Below are 17,487 nucleotides of genomic sequence, written 5' to 3' on the forward strand. Positions count from 1 at the left end.
AGCTAAAGTGTTGTTGGAACATTTGTTTCAATCTATAAAGTCATGGTTTTGCAACGTTTTTTCTATCTAGAACATCAGCTTTGATGCACCAAGTATACTTTATAATTTGAAGTGTCTTTCAGCAAAGAAATCAATTAATTGGTTTTTCATTGGATAGTTAAATACCACAGGCACCTTTGTTAAAACTCACCAGTTCAACAGTCACGGACATACATGTTGAATTTGACAATTTGTCAGTTTAAGTTCCTTTACTTGAATAAGTTTTCTTTTCCTTTGACAACTTTTTTTTTATTATTGAGGGCAGTAATACTCTTAATCACTGTCCACATTAGGAACTGGATTTAACTCTGGCTCACAGTTAAATCCAGAGTTGAATTTAAAGTCCAACATCCAACTTACAGAGTGCTAAATGATCAGGCCCCGTCATATCTTAAAGACCTCATATTATCTCATATCCCAATAGAGCACTTTGCTCTCTGAGTGCAGGCCTGCTTGTGGTTCCTAGAGTTTCCAAAAGTAGAATGGAAGGCAGAGCCTTCACGCTCCTCTCCTGATGCTTCTTTTTTATCTGGTAGCAGCTGAAGACGTTAAAGTCATTCAGCCTGTTGACTGCTATGAAAGACATGGCATGCTAATATTATTGCCATCAGATGTCCAAGGGCGGGGAAATGCCCTAATCATTTCCTCCCGAGTGCCCCTGAAAGAGGACCAGTGGTGGGGGAGACTGCGGGCCGACTGGGTGGGGTGTTCAAACCCCGCCTGATGGGCTGTTTGGGGGGAAGGCGGGGAACAGTATGCATCCGGATCGGACTGTGATGGTACAGGATGTGTGTGCTTAACTCCATTGAACTAAACTAAGTAAGAAAGAAAGCCTTTAATGCCGACAATAAGCCGCTTCATTCAGCAGCGCGGCCCAGACGCGCAGCTCTGCGGAGTAGAAATTACGCACGGAGGGGCTGTTCTGTGGCAGCAGTTTAGGTGTTGAAATCAGTTCAATAAACCTCTGGAATGTCGTTTAGTAAAATATTTTCACGCTCTCCGTCTCGAGTCAACCGACAAAACACCCCCCCCCTTCGGCTCTTGATAACGAGATAATTCGAGATAATTTGTCCCCAGGCTGAATGTGCGTAGAAGTATTTTGAACAGGAAACTCTCTCTCTCTCTCTCTCTCTCTCTCTCTCTCTCTCCCTCTGAGGGTGAGCATGTGTACGTGTGTGCGCGCAGTGTGTGTGTGAGAGAAAGGAGAGAGGAATACCCAGCTGGTCCCACAAGCCCTATAATACCAAGCACAACATGCTTTACCTTCAATGAAAGCTGAGACTGAGGGACGGTTGACTGCTGGACCTGAAATCAGCTTAGAGTCTGAGAGGCGCAGTTTTTCTGTTTCTGCTTTCTCACACCTCATCCTGCGCGCCGGAACATTTTTTACTATTATCATTATTATTATTATTACTATTTGCATTTTTTACTGACTTAATTTACTGACTCAAACACATTTAGACCTGCAACTTATCAAAACTAGAGACAACTTGGATAACGCATCTTCCTCTCTTGTTGTGACCGGTGTCAAAGGTGATGGTGTCATTTTCTTGCAGAGGACTCAGGTGATGGTATGTGTTTCTGGAGATAGGGGCCACTTTCGGAAACGTGTTAGTTTTTCCACAGCTGTTATTTTTTCGTTTGCTACGTTTCCTTTGCCTCAAACATGGCACTCTACTCTCGATTTGTGATCGTGCTGCTTTACGGATGGAGTTATTTGTGCGTTGGATTGTGCGCGATGCTGAAAACGGACAATATCCCCGAGAGACGAAAGGTGGATTTTACGCTTTCGGTGGATAAAAAATACGCGACAAAAGAAGACCGGGATGCGCTTTTACAGGATACGATGACGGAGCACATGCAGATGCTTTACGCGAAGTACAACAGCGCTGGATTTCCCTTCAAGGACGGCAACACTGTTCGTAGTTTCAAAGCGCATTGGGGTATGTATCAAATGTTTTATGTATATTAAGAACACCGACTTCTACCAGCATGGAAGTCAGTGACCGGCATGCATTTTTGATGTTATGTGATGTTTCCATTTTGCCTCACTCAGCTTAAATCACCTGCATAGTAAAAATGCAAATCGGCACAATTTTTCCATCTATAGATATAAAACTTAAAGTAGAAAGAACATCTATAATATTGAGTAAGTCTTATTTTATAGAGAATAATGTAAAATTCGTTAAGACCGATGCCGTTCATGTGTGCGGAGCTGAGAAAGAAATACACCTGTTGATCCAGTAATGGAAATGTGAACAACCTGTTACGCATTCCTTTTGCCAGTAAGAGTAAAAGATTCGCATCAGATGGTGGCATGCAATTTAACATAGTTTGGCCGCACAACTGTTCACACCTTCAGAGTTTACTGTCAGATAGTCTTGATAAATTTTCTCTCGAGCCAGCATCTGGCAGCTGCACAGACTGCCTGAGCTGTAGCAGAGTTTGAGTTTCCACTGCAGTGAACGCTAATGTGCTTTCAGCTGGAGGTTTTTTTCTTCTTCTTCAGGTTCATTTATAGTAACTTTAATCCAATAAACCCTCAAGTGTTTACACTTCGCTGTGTTATTATCACTCGGACCATGGGGCGACCAGTTGCCACTTAGGGTTAAACTTTGTTAGATTACACTGCCTCCTGTCGCCCGGATGCTGTATGGTATAGCATTAAAGGGCAGGTTCACCCAAATCACAAACATATTTCACGATTGATCCTCAGAAGAATTTGGCAATGCAGGAGTTTTTGGTTTTCGCTTAAAATTTCTGCTTTTATCCCAAAGCAGTGAAGATAAGTGTGAGTTTCTGCTATGTTGTTGCAATCAATGATATGTTTAAAAGGTTAAAGAAACCTTCTAAAGTACTGGCCTGGTCTTTCTTTACAGTGACAATTTTTTTTTAATTGAAGCGATCCTCAAAATAAAAGCCTGTTACAACTGTTCCATGGGTGAATTATCCTGTGTCCTGCTGATCTTTAAAAATATTTTGTAATTAATGATTTTTTAAAACGTTTTTTAAAATCCCAAAATAAATTCTATTGCATTAGGGTGAACAACCGTTTCATGACCCGAGCAACTAAAATGCACAACATAAGCCCAATGATGAAAACGCTGGACTAAAAAATGGAAATACAAACATATTAATTATTATTACTAGCAGTAAAGTTTAGGAAAGGCCATGGTCAGGTTTTGAAATGATGTGAACTGTGTTGCACTCTGTTCATGATATTACTCATTATATGCGCAGGTACTATAAACAAGAAACAGCTGCAGATTTTCAACCTCACCTCCCTCACCAAATCAGAAGACATCCTGTCAGCTACTCTTCATTATTACATTGGAGACCTTCAGAACAGCACCCAGGGCTGCTCCAGGTCCAAAAGCTGCGCTCGCCATGGTCCCAGGAGGCACAGCCACATCCACATGGTCATCTGGAGTTTTGCATCTGTGGATAACAAGATGAGGACTCTAGGACATTTTCGGATCAATGTGTCCACCCTCTACAGGGACTTCATATCTTGGCAGTGGAAGGACATAACTCGTGTGGTCAACCAGGCCAAACACCACGACGAGCTGCTTATTGGGATTGAAGTAGCTTCACAAGGTTCCCAGCCGTGGAAGAAGCTCCTGTCAGATCGCTCACCCTACATCCTGGTCTATGCCAATGACTCTGCCATTTCAGAGCCTGAAAGTGTGGTAGCCACTCTGCAGAGGCCCCACTCAGTGAGAGGCGAGGGCTCCATTTCACATGGCTTCCATAAACTGGGACTACAAGAGCAAAATGACACCGAAGGACAGCCACAGCCCAGACACAAGCGCTCAGTGAATGTTCTCCTACCTTTGCAAAATAATGAACTTCCTGGTCCCGAGTATCCATATGAGACAACCGGCTGGGACGAAACAACTCCCTACGAACCATTTGAAAACAAACAGGCACGCCGGCCACGTAAAAAGACACGCAAGAATCAACGGCATAAGATGCCCTTGCTACAGTTTGATGAGCAGACAATTAAAAAGGCACGAAAGAAGCAATGGAACGAGCCCAGGAATTGCGCTCGGAGATACCTGAAAGTTGACTTTGCCGACATTGGATGGAGCGAATGGATTATATCGCCCAAGTCGTTTGATGCCTACTATTGCTCAGGGTCCTGCCAGTTCCCCATGCCAAAGGTGAGATTCAAAGCCCGGTAGTACCACACTGTAGTGGTTTTAGACAGTACTAAAGGTGCCAAAGCAACAACTAGTGGGTTAGAGAAGGTAAAGCTCAGTACGGTGGCAATTATAGTATTTCTACCAATAAGCTATATGAAGATGGAAAACTGATCTTTGGTAGACTTGATCATTTTAAATGTGTCACTTATGAGAGCTGGTTAAAGATGGAATTTTTCTTTTTAAAGTGATCACAGCCTAAAATGGTAGCACTAATTCAATACTCCCTAGATAATACATCTGGAAACCTGTTTTTGTTTTTTCACAGCTGAAGATTATGAATTCTATAAATAACCAAAAACCAATGGTTTTTTATTAAATTTAGTTTTTGTTCTGCTTTGATATTAATAGTGCAGATAAAAGTTTTATGAAAGTAGTTTAGGCAACTTAGAGGTGATCCACAGGAGCAGAACTTATCTTCTGATATCCTCTACATGGGCAAAGAACCAAAGGATGGCCCGAGGGAAAAAGTATGGCCATTAAAGATGGTGACTAATCTGCTAGTTGATTAAATTGGAGAAAACAAATCAGACAAACTGCTGCGTCTAAAAGTATAAAAAGTAGTGATAGCACATTTATTTCTGTCTGTAATGGAAAATTGTGGCAGCTTAGCAAAGCAACATAGTTCTGCAGTATATAGATATATAAAAAAAATTAGTTGTTGTATATTTTGTGTCAGAGTAAACTGACATGTAACCATGCAACAGAAGCCGGGTGTCATTCAGTAACGGCCAATGCTAGGCTGCACTGCTAGCCAGATGCTAATTAACTGAACTTCCTGTCTGTGCGTTTTACAGATTTTAAGCAACACAGTTTAAAATCTATTTTCATTATGAAAAGACTGGGATTAACAAATGGCTCTTTAACATAGCTACAATAAATGTATAGTTAATGCTTAACCTCATCTGTTAGAAACATTCAAAACTGAGACAGTATAAGTGATGGTCAACTGGGCTATTTTTCCCTCATTTAAACAACTGGAAATTTTGTCCCTAATATTTAAGAGCCACTAGAAACCAAACTCTCACTGCAATGCCATCATATTTTAAATACTGCAGAAATATGGGTGATATTTTGCCCTAGATTCATGTGCTGTGTGTGGCTAACATTAGCAATGCTAGCACCAGCAGCCCATCTTTGCAACTTTATCATTTGCAGGTCTCAGAGTGAATTTACTAATGGCTCCAGTCATAGCATATGATGACTTCCTACCCTGTTTATTTACAGCTTCTTGTTCTGAAAGGATGATGTCCATTTAGTTGCTATAATGAAAAGCAAATAACTTGTCTAACCAAGCAGAATTTGTGGTGCTGGTTAGCAAAGGAAAGAACATTTAACCGTCTACGTACTTGCAAACGTCCTTAATAGCCTCCGCTCTGGCTACCTGACAGTAGTGAAGCCCATTAAGTGGTCATCCCCATACTTATAAACTAAAGTTACATCTAGTAGCTCCTGTTTTTTCTACAGTAACTTATTTTAAAAACCATTTCTTTACATGGTGATTATTTATGATTCCTTATGACGCAGTCCTAAATGGCAGTCATGCCTGCATAAGCAAATGATAAGAATGAAAGTTAGAGCCATCAGTTTCTGTACCACCCGTGTGCGTAATAGTCTTGGCCTGGCGACCCCTGTAGAAATTGTTTGGCTCCATCACTAAAGACTGCAGACATAAGTCTTTAAACACATTTTTTTTTTTTTTTTTTTCCAGTATGGTATACATTATGTAAATAGGACAGGCTACATTCAGATGGCTCAGATGTCTCTTTACTGCTTTGCATTAACTTAACATGGGTAAAATCAACCTCAGAGGTTCCTGCTATCTTTCTGTTTTATATAACAGGCAACAATGGCAAGCCTTATGTCATTGGCTTTAATCTTCAACAGCAGGGTTAAAGTAGTTACAGTAGTTGTGCAGATAGTTCTTCATGCTTTTATCTTCGGATTGTATCTTAGTCTTTGTCTTTAAAGATGCACATCAGATGTAAATCTAGATTTAGCCCAAAGCAGTCCTACTGTATTAAACCTGCAGTAATAGTGAAGCTACAGATGATGTCATCTAAAATGCTTAGTAAGAAAATCGGTGTCCTCATAAACAGCTGGTTGACCTCCTCATCAAAATTCAATAAAAACTTTATTACCTAAAACAAACCAACAAGTATCTTGAAGGAAGTATCTAGAGAGGATAAAGCTAGGCCTTTACACAGAAGACAGAAATAAGTGAGAGACACAAAAAAAACATCTGCCTGATGTTAAACATCAACTTCCCGTCTAGCTTGTGGCACCGGTGATAAGATAACCATGCAGGTATTTTAAACATGGCCGGAATGCACGAGCTACATCCACTTAATTCATTAAGTCGGAGTCACAAGTCTTTGTAGTCGGAGGTAATTAGTCCCAGAAGTAAAGCCTAGGGCTTTTAAGGCGACCGCCTCCCTCTCCCGCAGCTTTTCTGCTCAGCCTGTGCAGAAAACGCTGTGTCTCTTTTGTCAGGTTAAAGTTTTAGAAGCTTCTAAATAGCCATGATTAAAGGGTGCACTTTTTTTTCTGTGGAGTGGTGTGGGAAGACTTCTATCGCTTACTGGTTCCTGTTGAGAATGAAGCAGCTGTGCAGGTGAACTGCTGGGCGTGTAGAACTTAAACCCTTCGGCCAATGCTGCATGCTAGTCGCACTGAATAATATTGCTATGTCCTTGACAAATAAGATTATATATGATCTTAAATGGCAAATAAGAAAACTACATGTGCACAACGTCAGCAACAAGTAAACTTTGATATCGTTGAATTGGTTATAAATTTGGCGACGTTTTGAATGTCTTTTTTCCGCTTTCAAATATGTTCGGTAGAAGGAAAAAGAAATGTATGTGTGAATATTTGCTATCACTCTGGGTTTCTGTGACTCTGGAAAACAAGACCCAGCTTGTTAGAAACATGTCCTGTTGGCTCATCAAAAGTTCAGAACTGTCTAACTTTTACTTTTAAAATGACATTTCTTTTTCTCCCTTTTTTAAGGCTCTGAAGCCATCTAACCACGCCACCATCCAGAGCATAGTGCGGGCGGTGGGCGTCGTCCCAGGCATCCCCGAGCCGTGCTGCGTCCCCGAGAAGATGTCTTCCCTCAGCATCCTTTTCTTTGACGAGGACAAGAATGTGGTGCTGAAAGTCTACCCCAACATGACAGTAGATTCCTGCGCCTGTAGATAGTTTCTTTTTCCTCCCAGGCCTCATCGCACACACCTCATGTCATAAAGAGAAGTAAAAAAAAAAAAACCCACATACAGCCAAAAATACGGTCTCTTCTCCTGTTCCTGCAGTCATACACTCACTCAGATACAAATATCAAGTGAATACAACTTCCCTTTTGCACTGGAGGAGAGCACCGCCTGTTGTTCCAGGTGACGATGTGACTGTCAGTGGGAAGAAATGGATCGCGTGAGTTATCCTAGTAAAAGTTGTATTTTAAACGTATTTATCATCGCTGCTCAGTTATCAGTTGGCCGACGGCAGGGTGGACGCGATCATAAACCCACTATCAAGGCATACAAACACCAGCTGAGGCATAAAAGAGACAAAAACTGAAGGAAAATATTCACTTTTCAGGAAAAACCAAAAAGATCTTCATTTCAGCTGGTGCCCGTGGGAGGGCGGGGTGGTTGTACTCATCTTTCTCTCCTTCATAGCTTGAAGTTGTCACCTCCAGGTCACCTCTGCTCGCATTTGCATGGTTTTTGTTACTATGTGTAAGTATTTATGTCTGTACTATCACTGTGTTATTCACCATACGAGAAGTTATTGTATCATTTTTTGGCTTGGCTGCTATAAAGGGTTATATTAGATTCCAAAGCCAGAATTGTGACGTAGACTTTTAGGTTGCTTTACATATTTATGTTTAACTCTGTTGTTGTACAGAACCAACATTTTTTTAGAGTTTATTATAGGTGGACGAGTAAGCTACATTTATGTGGTCTCCTCATTAACAGGGACATTCTGAGGCATGTTTTGCTTCACCGAGAAAATGAAAAAGCTTTATGAGTAAACCTCATAGGTGAGGCCAGATTAACTTGTTAGCGTGAGGCCAGAATTGCAAAAATTAATGCTCAGTGAGAGGCAGCTGAAGGAGAAATATGTTGTTGATGTACTCTTCTGTTAGAAACTGATGGAAAGTGTTGTGTGAGGTCTCGGAGGTGGAGGTGGATAACATTTCTGAAAAAGTAATTTGGCTGCCTTTAAAACCCAGCAGAAGATGGATTTTTGTAGGGGTGCAACTTCTGCTGGGACTTTTTTCTTCTCTGCGACGCTCCGCTTCAAATTCAGTTACATTCTGATCCGTTTCATCAAAACACCAGTATTACTGAGGACCAGAAACATGTGGGGCTCCGCTGTAAACGTTTGGGGTGAAGCGCTTTAGGACGGGCTGACAGCTTTGAGCCATTCATTCGTACTAATTGGTAGATGGCTTAAAATAAACGAACACTTGAAATTAACACAGCCCCATCAGGTCAAAATAGACGTTTTCTTCAGTGTTAAATTGAGCACAATTTGCGGTAAACTGCCTGCTACCAAACTTAGCAAATTAAGTTTTTATGATTCATTTAAATACTCTCCTCGCAAAATTTTATTCTCACAGGAAAAATACATATGCAAGTTTTTCTTTTTTACCTGTTCTCACCCCAAAACCTCTTGAAGCTATAGGATATTGAAAGGTACCACTACTCTGACTCTACTTGGATTTCAGTTTCACCTTTGTGCTGTTTTTCTGTTTCAAGAAAAACAAAAAAGTGGTACTTGGTGCAAGCTACAGTGGTGGCAGCAGAAAAAATGAGATGAAACAAAAACAAGCTGTGCATTATTATGTCCTTGCTGTTTTTCACGTTTTGAGCAGTATGAGCAATATGACCATCATTATTATTACTGTGTATTATTCTACAGAGTGGGTTTTACATAAATCATTAGAGGGTGTGTTATTTGAGTCAGATCAGCTACAAACAACAGGCACACCTGGAGGAGCAGTTAACATGTCGTAACCTTGCCTTGAGTTGTGCGTTATTGTCACAGTTCATAAAACCAAATATTTATTCAGAGCAAATAGACGTAATTATAGCAGCGTTTTTTTCTATACACTTGTACATTGGCTTTGTATATAGCTCACTCTACTACAATGATGCGTCTTTGAGATAGAAGTGCCTTTTTGAATGGGTGGATTTCTGCTTTACAAAAAGTTTGAGTTGATTCATCGTGAAGCTCAAGTCAAAGCAAGCAGCTGAGTATTTTTCTTATGGTACAAAATAGGCTCCAGAGTGAACATAGCGCGTATTCTTTTGTGGAATTTATTCTCAAATGTATTTCAAACCATTTTGATAATCCAGAGACATTTATTTTGTGTCAATACCCGAGGGCAGATTGTGTAACTTTCTATATTTTGTACTGACACGTTTTACAGTTTGTGCTTCCTCGTTTTGTGCCGACACAATTTTTAGAAATGCATGTTATAGAATGAAGTGGCTTCCTCCGTTTGTGCCAGTACAACTTTGCAGATGTGACGACTGCTGACTCGTCACTTTTTGGATCCTTGCTTTTTCTGCATTTGTGTCTAAACTTTCCGAGTATGAATCGGTGCCGTCATATACAGCGCAGCGCATCGACCGTTTACTTCACTGTTTCATCTTCTCTTGTAAATGTTGTGCTGTAGGTTAAACAAAGAAATGCCTGTACAATAAGCTTCATAAAATATATTTGTATATGGAAAAGGCCTTTAACATGCATCTATTTATTTTCTCTATGTTGCATATCTTGCAAAGGTGTGGTCTGGGAAAGGGGGGGCCGAAGCTCAGAAATGTCGATGGTCTTTGTATCTGCGATGGACATTTGTCACTACTGACTAAAAGTGTGGTGAACTGTTTAAAGGTCTCCCTCCTCTGAGCTCGGACCCTCCTTCCAAAGCATTCAAAGAAATGAATAAAAGTATGCAAGAACAAAATCTATCAAGACTTTTATTGTATTTATTTTTTTGTCAACCTTTGGTTATGAAATGCTGTATCCCATTTTAAAACAAAAGAAAAGTACTTAAAGTTCATGTATTTCCTCCCTCTGTACCTCCTGAAAATAACACAAGATCAGTTTCTGAGGTACAAGGTACAAGTACCAAAATTTAAAGGTATATCTGTATGTACAAGGAGGTTTGTGTGCTCCCTTTATTAGATTATTTACATTTTTTTTTTCATATACAGTGTATATATATATTTTTAGGATCGCATCAGACAAAGGCAGGTGTAGATACAGTGTAGCACAATATGTGTGCTGATTAGCAATCCAGTTAAGTTCAATCACTTTGTCTTCAACCATTTTAAAGTGTTAAAGTCAGCTATTTAGCTGCATCCCTACGCATCTGTTATTATCTTATCAAATTTGATTAAGAGCTTTCGAACATATTCGTAAAATTTAAAAGCTTTGCCTGATTTATATTTGGCCAATCGCATAAGTTCATCTTCTCAGGCGTGTTCAGCTTCCAGCGTGGCTGCTATTTTTAGATCCCTCCCCAGATGTCCAGTTCTGACAAATTTCAGTGTGCTCGCCGCGATTTCTCACCAACCTCAGACTTCTGCTTCCAGCTGACCCAGATTTTCTATCTCGCACTGTCACGGCTGATGAGAGCTGGGTCTGTAGGTACAGCTTAGCAGGTTTTTAGCTGTCCAGTTTGAGTGCAAAGTACACTTGACAGATTTGCCTTTCTGAAAGGTTGAAGCACACCCACTGAAAGGTTGAGGAATCACCATTTTGACGCAGTGGAATAAATCCAGCACATACCAGAGGTACAAGTACATAATGGGACTTCCTCTGAGAGAATAGCAGCCACGCTGAAAATGGTCCAAAGTTGCACAACAAGTTGACTCAAACTGGGCAACGTTTCTTTGTTTATTGACCCGTTCTCATAACTTTATGATCACACCTCGTGGGCTTGCTGGCCTAAACTGTACGAAGGTAAATATGTAGCAACATGTGAGAGCTTGTAGAGAATGAAACATTTTTAAAAGTGAAAACAATGCTTAAAATGTTTTCCACATTTTATCTTACAGGCTCTCGAATTTTGCATCATTTTTACCTTCATAAAATTGCACTTTCACACAATGATACATTTCCATTTTTTTGTGATCAGCATCTTCTGATTACAATGCAAGACATCATGAATCATTTAAATAAACCAACAACTTCCACTCTCACACACACCACTAGCTTCATTTGTCAGAGAGGGCTCAGCTGACTGCCATTAACCAAAATACCTCTGCTTTTACCATCAGACCTGCCTCTGCAGTAATGACAGTAGAATTTGTGAATGCAACGTCTAAATCCACCTCCAGTTTTCCATTGCAGCAACAAGTGGGCCACTCTAGGACAGCCCACATCTTTGAGTGTGATCCAACCACAGGTAAGACCTCTTTTAGGGCTGTTAAAAGGAAAAGGAAATATCTGTTTGGACTAGAACCTCCAGATCAGCCCTAAGGAAACTGGAATTACTGGAGTTACTTCACAATGAAAAAGTTCAAATGCTAAACCGATCTGTCTGAAGGGATTGTGTAGATGCAGTTAAAAAATCCCACAGCTCTGTCCTGAAACAGCACTGCTCCTCCAAACTCACACATACATTCACCAAGCAGAGGACACATTTACAATATACATGATATTTACAAATTAACTCTCCCGTTTTTTAAGGTTTATATAAAGGAGCAAGTAGGTTAGATTGTATAAACTGTGTATTTCGGATGCTTGTGCTTTACATTATTGAGTATATACACAGAGACGTGGTACACAACTGATTTAAACCTCAAATGTTTAAAATGGAAAACACACTATTTTAAACCCCAGGTTCCTCAGAATCACCTCACAGTAAACCCTGAACACATTCTGCTCACTTTGGCCTCTGCTGTTCCTCCTCACATCATCAACGGCTCAGAACCACCAAACATGTCTCCGGCTCAGGCAGCCCACTGCGAGACGCTCACACTTTATGATTCAAGTGGAGAGAAGGTGTTCCTGTCTTTATGTTTGTCATCTGTGGCAAAAGTGAAGAGGCTGTGAGGATAACACAGTTGGCGCAAGGAGCTACAGATGCTTCATAGATGTTTCTGTCGGGGTACATATCCAGCGTGTGTTGGGTTTCAACGCAGTGTCGTCTCCTCAAATTACCTTTAGCTGTTAGAAATAAAGGCCGCACCAGTGTTTCTGAAGTAAAAGAGCAATTAGGGAATTCAAAATAATAATAGTGTGACCTATGGCAAAGAAGGCTGAGCTGATTAAACTCTTGGTTGTGAAGCTTGATGACACCATCCGAGTATTTCTGGACCATCCATAAAATGTACCGTGCCTGAGGGCAAATTTAAAAAAGCTTAAGCTGTACCCAATAACTTCAGCAAATCTAAAACTACAAACACGACCATGAATCATTTCTGTAATTTCTGCATTTCTGTAGTTACTTTAATGTGATGTTAGTACAATGAATTGTGTTTTTACTGTTTTTTGTGGGCATTACCAGCTGGAAAGCTACCCTGAAATGTCCACTTTGCCACTGGGAGATGTTTTTAAGAATACAGTGCATGTTCAGGATTGGTTAAAGTGCAGGTTCTCTTTCACCAGCTGTAAAATAACTCACAGGGTTACTGTGCTTTACAGAGGGGCTCACACTAACATGGAGGAGTTTATCCCCCAGTCACAGTGCTGGCTGTTATCACTTCCCATGTGTTTATATCGCCCTATTGCATGGAATCAACTCTCCTGTAGTTTTGGTTAGTTTCCTGCCCCTCCCTGAAGCAGGTTCTGCTTCTCTACCTGTTAGGTGGGAGCGCTTCCTCTTCACCAGGTACTTGTTCAAAGGGGATCATCTGATCTGTGAGGTTCTCTCCGTAATACTGTAGGATCTTTAGCTTATAATATAATGAGTCTTGAGATGACAACTGTTCTGAACCGGGCCTATATAAATAAAAATAAACATTTTAATTGAATATGGGGTGGGGGTGTTTATCCAACACACCACTCTGGTGCAGCACATATCAGCAGCAGATTATAGAGAAGCTCAGTAATGTTTATAATAGTGTTATTATGGACTCCTAGTGTATCCCAATACCCACTTCCAGGGCGACGGCTTCATAACGAGCTGTTTAACTCCAAGGAGAACTCTGCAGTGACCCGATTAAGCCATTTGTGTGGCATTTCTGTTACTGAGTGTCTACGGCTGCACGAGTTGTTGAACTGGTAATATGGCTCGTGACTCCCAGTTGCTGATGAGTGTACGTCATATAGAAGGTATAGAAAGGATTTTATCCTACTGTGATGCTAGCCTTACTTATTCTAACTATGGGAACCTAATGTTATATTCCACAGTAATACCACAAATTGAGCTAGTTGATTCTGTGCAGCCACAGTAGCCCTGAGTGTCCTATTAGCCTACTAACATTAGCCAGCTAAGGAGTGTTAACTTACCTGACTTAATGTGATTCGACACAAATATTACAAATATTTCTTTTTTTGTTGCATAACGGGGCTACATCTGAAGTTTTGTCTGGGTTAATGATTAATACATTAATCCTGTATGTCAAGCTAGGCAGCTTCATGCTAATTAATGTGACACTGACCAACATTAACCAGAACCTTCTGTTTTGTTGCTATTATTAAAATCCTTTCTGGTAATGTTCTTAATCTGCTCCTGGCAAATGTCGTGGTGGTGGCCCAACTCCTCTGAGGTAAAAGCTTGTAAAAGATTTCACATCCAGTTTTGTTCGAATGCTGAATGCTGACACGGCTGTTGGAGCAGCTTAAAACTGTTTCGAATCGCATCGATTTTTCTCGACATCTTTGTCAAAGATAGTGTGAAACAGAGAGTAAAAGCAAAGTCGAGCAGTAAACCTTTACACCTTGAAGGCTTCCATTCAAATGTGCACATACTGTATGGAGATGCAGGAGCAATACTGGTTTACCTTTTGGTAATATCCCATTTTCGTTTATCTGTCAATCTGTGACAATTATAAAGCTGCTAAACCATGGCTGAGGTGATGTAAAGTCACCTGTAAGTCCACTTTTCCTATTATACTTTAGTTGTTAATGTGTGCAGTGGAAGGAAAATGTTGGAAAGATGGAGGATAAGTCCTCAGAAGTCCATGTCCCAACCAGACAGCTCATCAGGAGGACTGTCCTCATCTGGAGGGTAGCTGTCGAAGTAACTGTGATCTGTTGGTCCTGTAAGCTATGGAGCAAAGGAAGGAGGAGGAGAGAGAGATTGTTAGCATAAGCACTGAGTTGCTCTGAAATCAAATAGTAACCACTGATGGGGCAACAAAATTCAACATGGCATTTTTAAGGGAAATACAAATTCCCTTTGGGGTTGTGTCAGGAAGGGCAGCCGGAATAAAACTTAAATCAAATGTGGAGCTACTTGCTGTGGTGACCCCTCGTGATAAATCACTACATGAGCGGGGGACACTGATTTCCTTTTCCAATGTGGAACAATATAAAGTATGCAGGAGGCAGAAAGCATGATGGCCACGTCTTGCTGGGAATTCACCTGACAGTTACCTCCTTTATCCTTATTAAGTCCATTTTTCCACAACAGGAACTATAAGACATTTGGTGTGCGTTCATAATGCACACGTAAGGGTAAGAAGGAAGAAATGCCTGCTGTAGGATAGGTATTTCTGTGCTGGAAGAAACCTACTCGGGCTCTACACTGACTGGTTAAAGTCAGATAAGCAACTACAGTAAGAAATTTGGGAAAATCAAGCAATCAGCACATGCTAGATTAAGAACAGAAGAACAAATGGAAACTGAATGAAAAATAAATCTGAACTCCATCAAAGTTGCTGTCCTGAGAGATTTTACAGAGACAGGAGGAGGCTGGAAGAAAGAGCTAGAAGCGAACTAAAGATTGGGAGCGGTGTTGGTGTAAATGAAGTGGTGAATCTGACAAACATAATATTGCTCTGGGAGCTGCCTCATCCTGTCTGCTGTAGCTGCTTTTATCTTTTGTCCCGGCCTTCACACTGAAGTGCAGCTCAGACAACAAAAGGAGAGACGGAGTCAGCCGAAGTGACGTCTGGATGCTTCGCTTTTAAAAAGTCCCGCAATCATTATTTGCCATAATTTGCCTACAGGTCTCCTGCACACTTTAAACAGTAAACAGGTATTTTGTTCTGAAAGTTTAATCACGCTTCAGTCATGACGTGGAACTACAAGTTTTATAAGTTTGGTCACAGCTTACTTCTCTTTTCAGTGGCGATGGTAACGTCCTTGCCTTCAGCCCCTCCCAGTTGAAGCCATTAAACCACCTTCAGGTACATTAGAGAAAACACACATCTGTAAGTGTATTTATCATTTCACATTTAAATGTATGAATTTGACTCTGTCAGAACAAACGCAAAGTAGGAAACGTCCCAGTTTAAAGTTTGAACAGTTATTCAAGTGGTTGTGAAATGTCACTTGTTCTGGATCAAGAACTCTTTCTGTACATTTTACTTGGACTTTGACCTTTATTCCTGGCTCAGTATGGAAAATGAGAACTAGGTCAGCATCACGTTTAAGAACAACATATTAATCCCTGCATGATATGATTTATGACACTAATATATAGTTTCCTGTAATGCAGTAGCCTCATGCTGTCTCCGTAAAGGAAAAAAGGAGTAAAATAAGAATGTGGCAAGTTCAATAATTTGATAAGCCTTGACTATGTTTGCATCCCACAGTTCTTGCACACTGTTCAGTGATTATCTAATTGTAAAGGCTATAAACCACAAGCCTTCATCCATAATGTTCAATCAGTGCTAATTTGTGGAGCTAATCTTCCCACTGAGATCCACAACAAATGAGTCAGTTCCTACTTACCTGTGCTTCTTAATATCAGTTATTCCATTTTTGAGATTACCCAGTCGCTCTGAGGGGTTCCGCCTGTAAAACAGATCAAAGTCAGGAAATTCACTCTTCACCAAATTACTGTGTTAGTTCCAAGAAGGTTGGGTTATATTTTCCTGCTCGCGGCCTCCTGCTCTGTTGTTCAGAGCTTGAGGAAAACTGTTTGATGAACCTGGGTATCAGGTATACTGAGCACATCAGACTCTGTTCTGAAAATCTGAATCGAGGATTTTGTGTCTACTTAAGCTTTAGGTATGCTGGCCTGCACATGTGAGTCTGTACCTGCATAGCTTGCGTATGAGGTCCTCCGGTCTCTTTGTTATCTTCTTCGGGAAGTCCATCTTCTCAATGCCTCTCAAGATGAAAGTGTACGTCATCATCTGGTCAATTCCTGAGAACGGAGGACTGTGGAGTGAAGAAAAAATTGGCAGGTATTCAGTTTCTTTCCACCTTTTAAGCAAGCTTTTAGCAGTACTTCGTGTAAAAATGACTCCAGGTCAGTGGGCAGAGTGAAGTGGATGAATGAAAGGATGATTGTACGGCATTTAACTCCCACAAAGCCTTGCTGCAGACTGGAATCACAGAAGAACGCATGCTCTAACCTGCCGGTAAGAAGCTCAAACACCAGGATGCCCAAAGACCAGAAGTCCACACTGAAGTTGTGGCCTTTGTTGAGGATGATCTCCGGTGCCACATACTCTGGAGTGCCACAGAAGGTCCAAGTCTTCTGGCCACATCTGATCTTCTTGGCAAAACCAAAGTCGACCTGGAAAAGGAGAGTTTAGTGTTTAAAGAGATGTTTACTGTCAGCCGTTCAGCATATAAGTATACAGTAATGTCGAAACTTTTAAAAGTCCTCTGGGGAGCCTTTAAGGCTTTCCCACAAAAATACCTGCCTACATTAAAAACCTTTACTCTTTAAGAAACCACTGTGCTGCTTATGTCTGCTTAGATGTCATAAAACATCCTGACGTCTAAGCAGTTTTATCAGACACATGAAAACGAAGCCAATCAACAAAAAATGTGTTATGTGACATGAATTTCTCCCTAATTCATTGTTTTCTTATCTTTTCTACTTACTGTATCCATAACTAGCTTGTCGTAGCATTTGTTCACTGCTCTGCTGGGTCAGCAGACGTGGTGTTCATGTGTAATGAAGCTATAATGTTTTGAAACTGTCACTATTAATGTGCCAGTAACCACTAAAACTGTAGTTACAGTGTTCTCCCCATTCATTCAGCCCCCTGCAAAAGAACATATATTCGGTCCAAGATGATTTTGTATTTATGGTTCCATATGCTTCTTTTAGTAGCCCTTTTAATTGCTTACTACCAAACTATATAAACTATACTTAATA

General features: G+C 40.6%; 2 protein-coding genes across 4 annotated transcripts in view; one reads left to right on the top strand and one right to left on the bottom strand.

Annotated features, from left to right (window-relative positions):
- The first annotated feature begins 1,233 nt into the window (after window positions 1-1,233).
- On the top strand, window positions 1,234-7,896 carry bmp3 (bone morphogenetic protein 3). The gene is made up of 3 exons (XM_003444538.4): window positions 1,234-1,982; window positions 3,280-4,202; window positions 7,254-7,896. Exons 1-3 carry the CDS (start codon window positions 1,706-1,708, stop codon window positions 7,443-7,445), a joined length of 1,392 nt encoding a protein of 463 aa, XP_003444586.1. The 5' UTR covers window positions 1,234-1,705; the 3' UTR covers window positions 7,446-7,896.
- Window positions 7,897-8,041: 145 nt separating this feature from the next.
- Window positions 8,042-17,487, bottom strand: part of prkg2 (protein kinase cGMP-dependent 2) — a 38,526-nt gene continuing 29,080 nt past the window's right edge. For 2 of the 3 annotated variants that reach the window (XM_005451510.4, XM_013270894.2), the window contains 5 exons: window positions 16,733-16,896; window positions 16,413-16,535; window positions 16,104-16,166; window positions 15,484-15,550; window positions 8,042-14,472 (listed from right to left, as the gene is read on the bottom strand). In XM_005451510.4, coding sequence (XP_005451567.1) covers window positions 14,377-14,472; window positions 15,484-15,550; window positions 16,104-16,166; window positions 16,413-16,535; window positions 16,733-16,896 — 513 coding nt within the window. In that variant the 3' untranslated portion in view covers window positions 8,042-14,376. Of the gene's footprint in view, window positions 14,473-15,483; window positions 15,551-16,103; window positions 16,167-16,412; window positions 16,536-16,732; window positions 16,897-17,487 lie in introns of those variants that run through there. The other variant, XR_003213154.1, reaches the window with a different exon arrangement.

The sequence above is a fragment of the Oreochromis niloticus genome, linkage group LG12 (assembly GCF_001858045.2).
Source record: "Oreochromis niloticus isolate F11D_XX linkage group LG12, O_niloticus_UMD_NMBU, whole genome shotgun sequence".
Lineage (NCBI taxonomy): Eukaryota > Metazoa > Chordata > Actinopteri > Cichliformes > Cichlidae > Oreochromis > Oreochromis niloticus.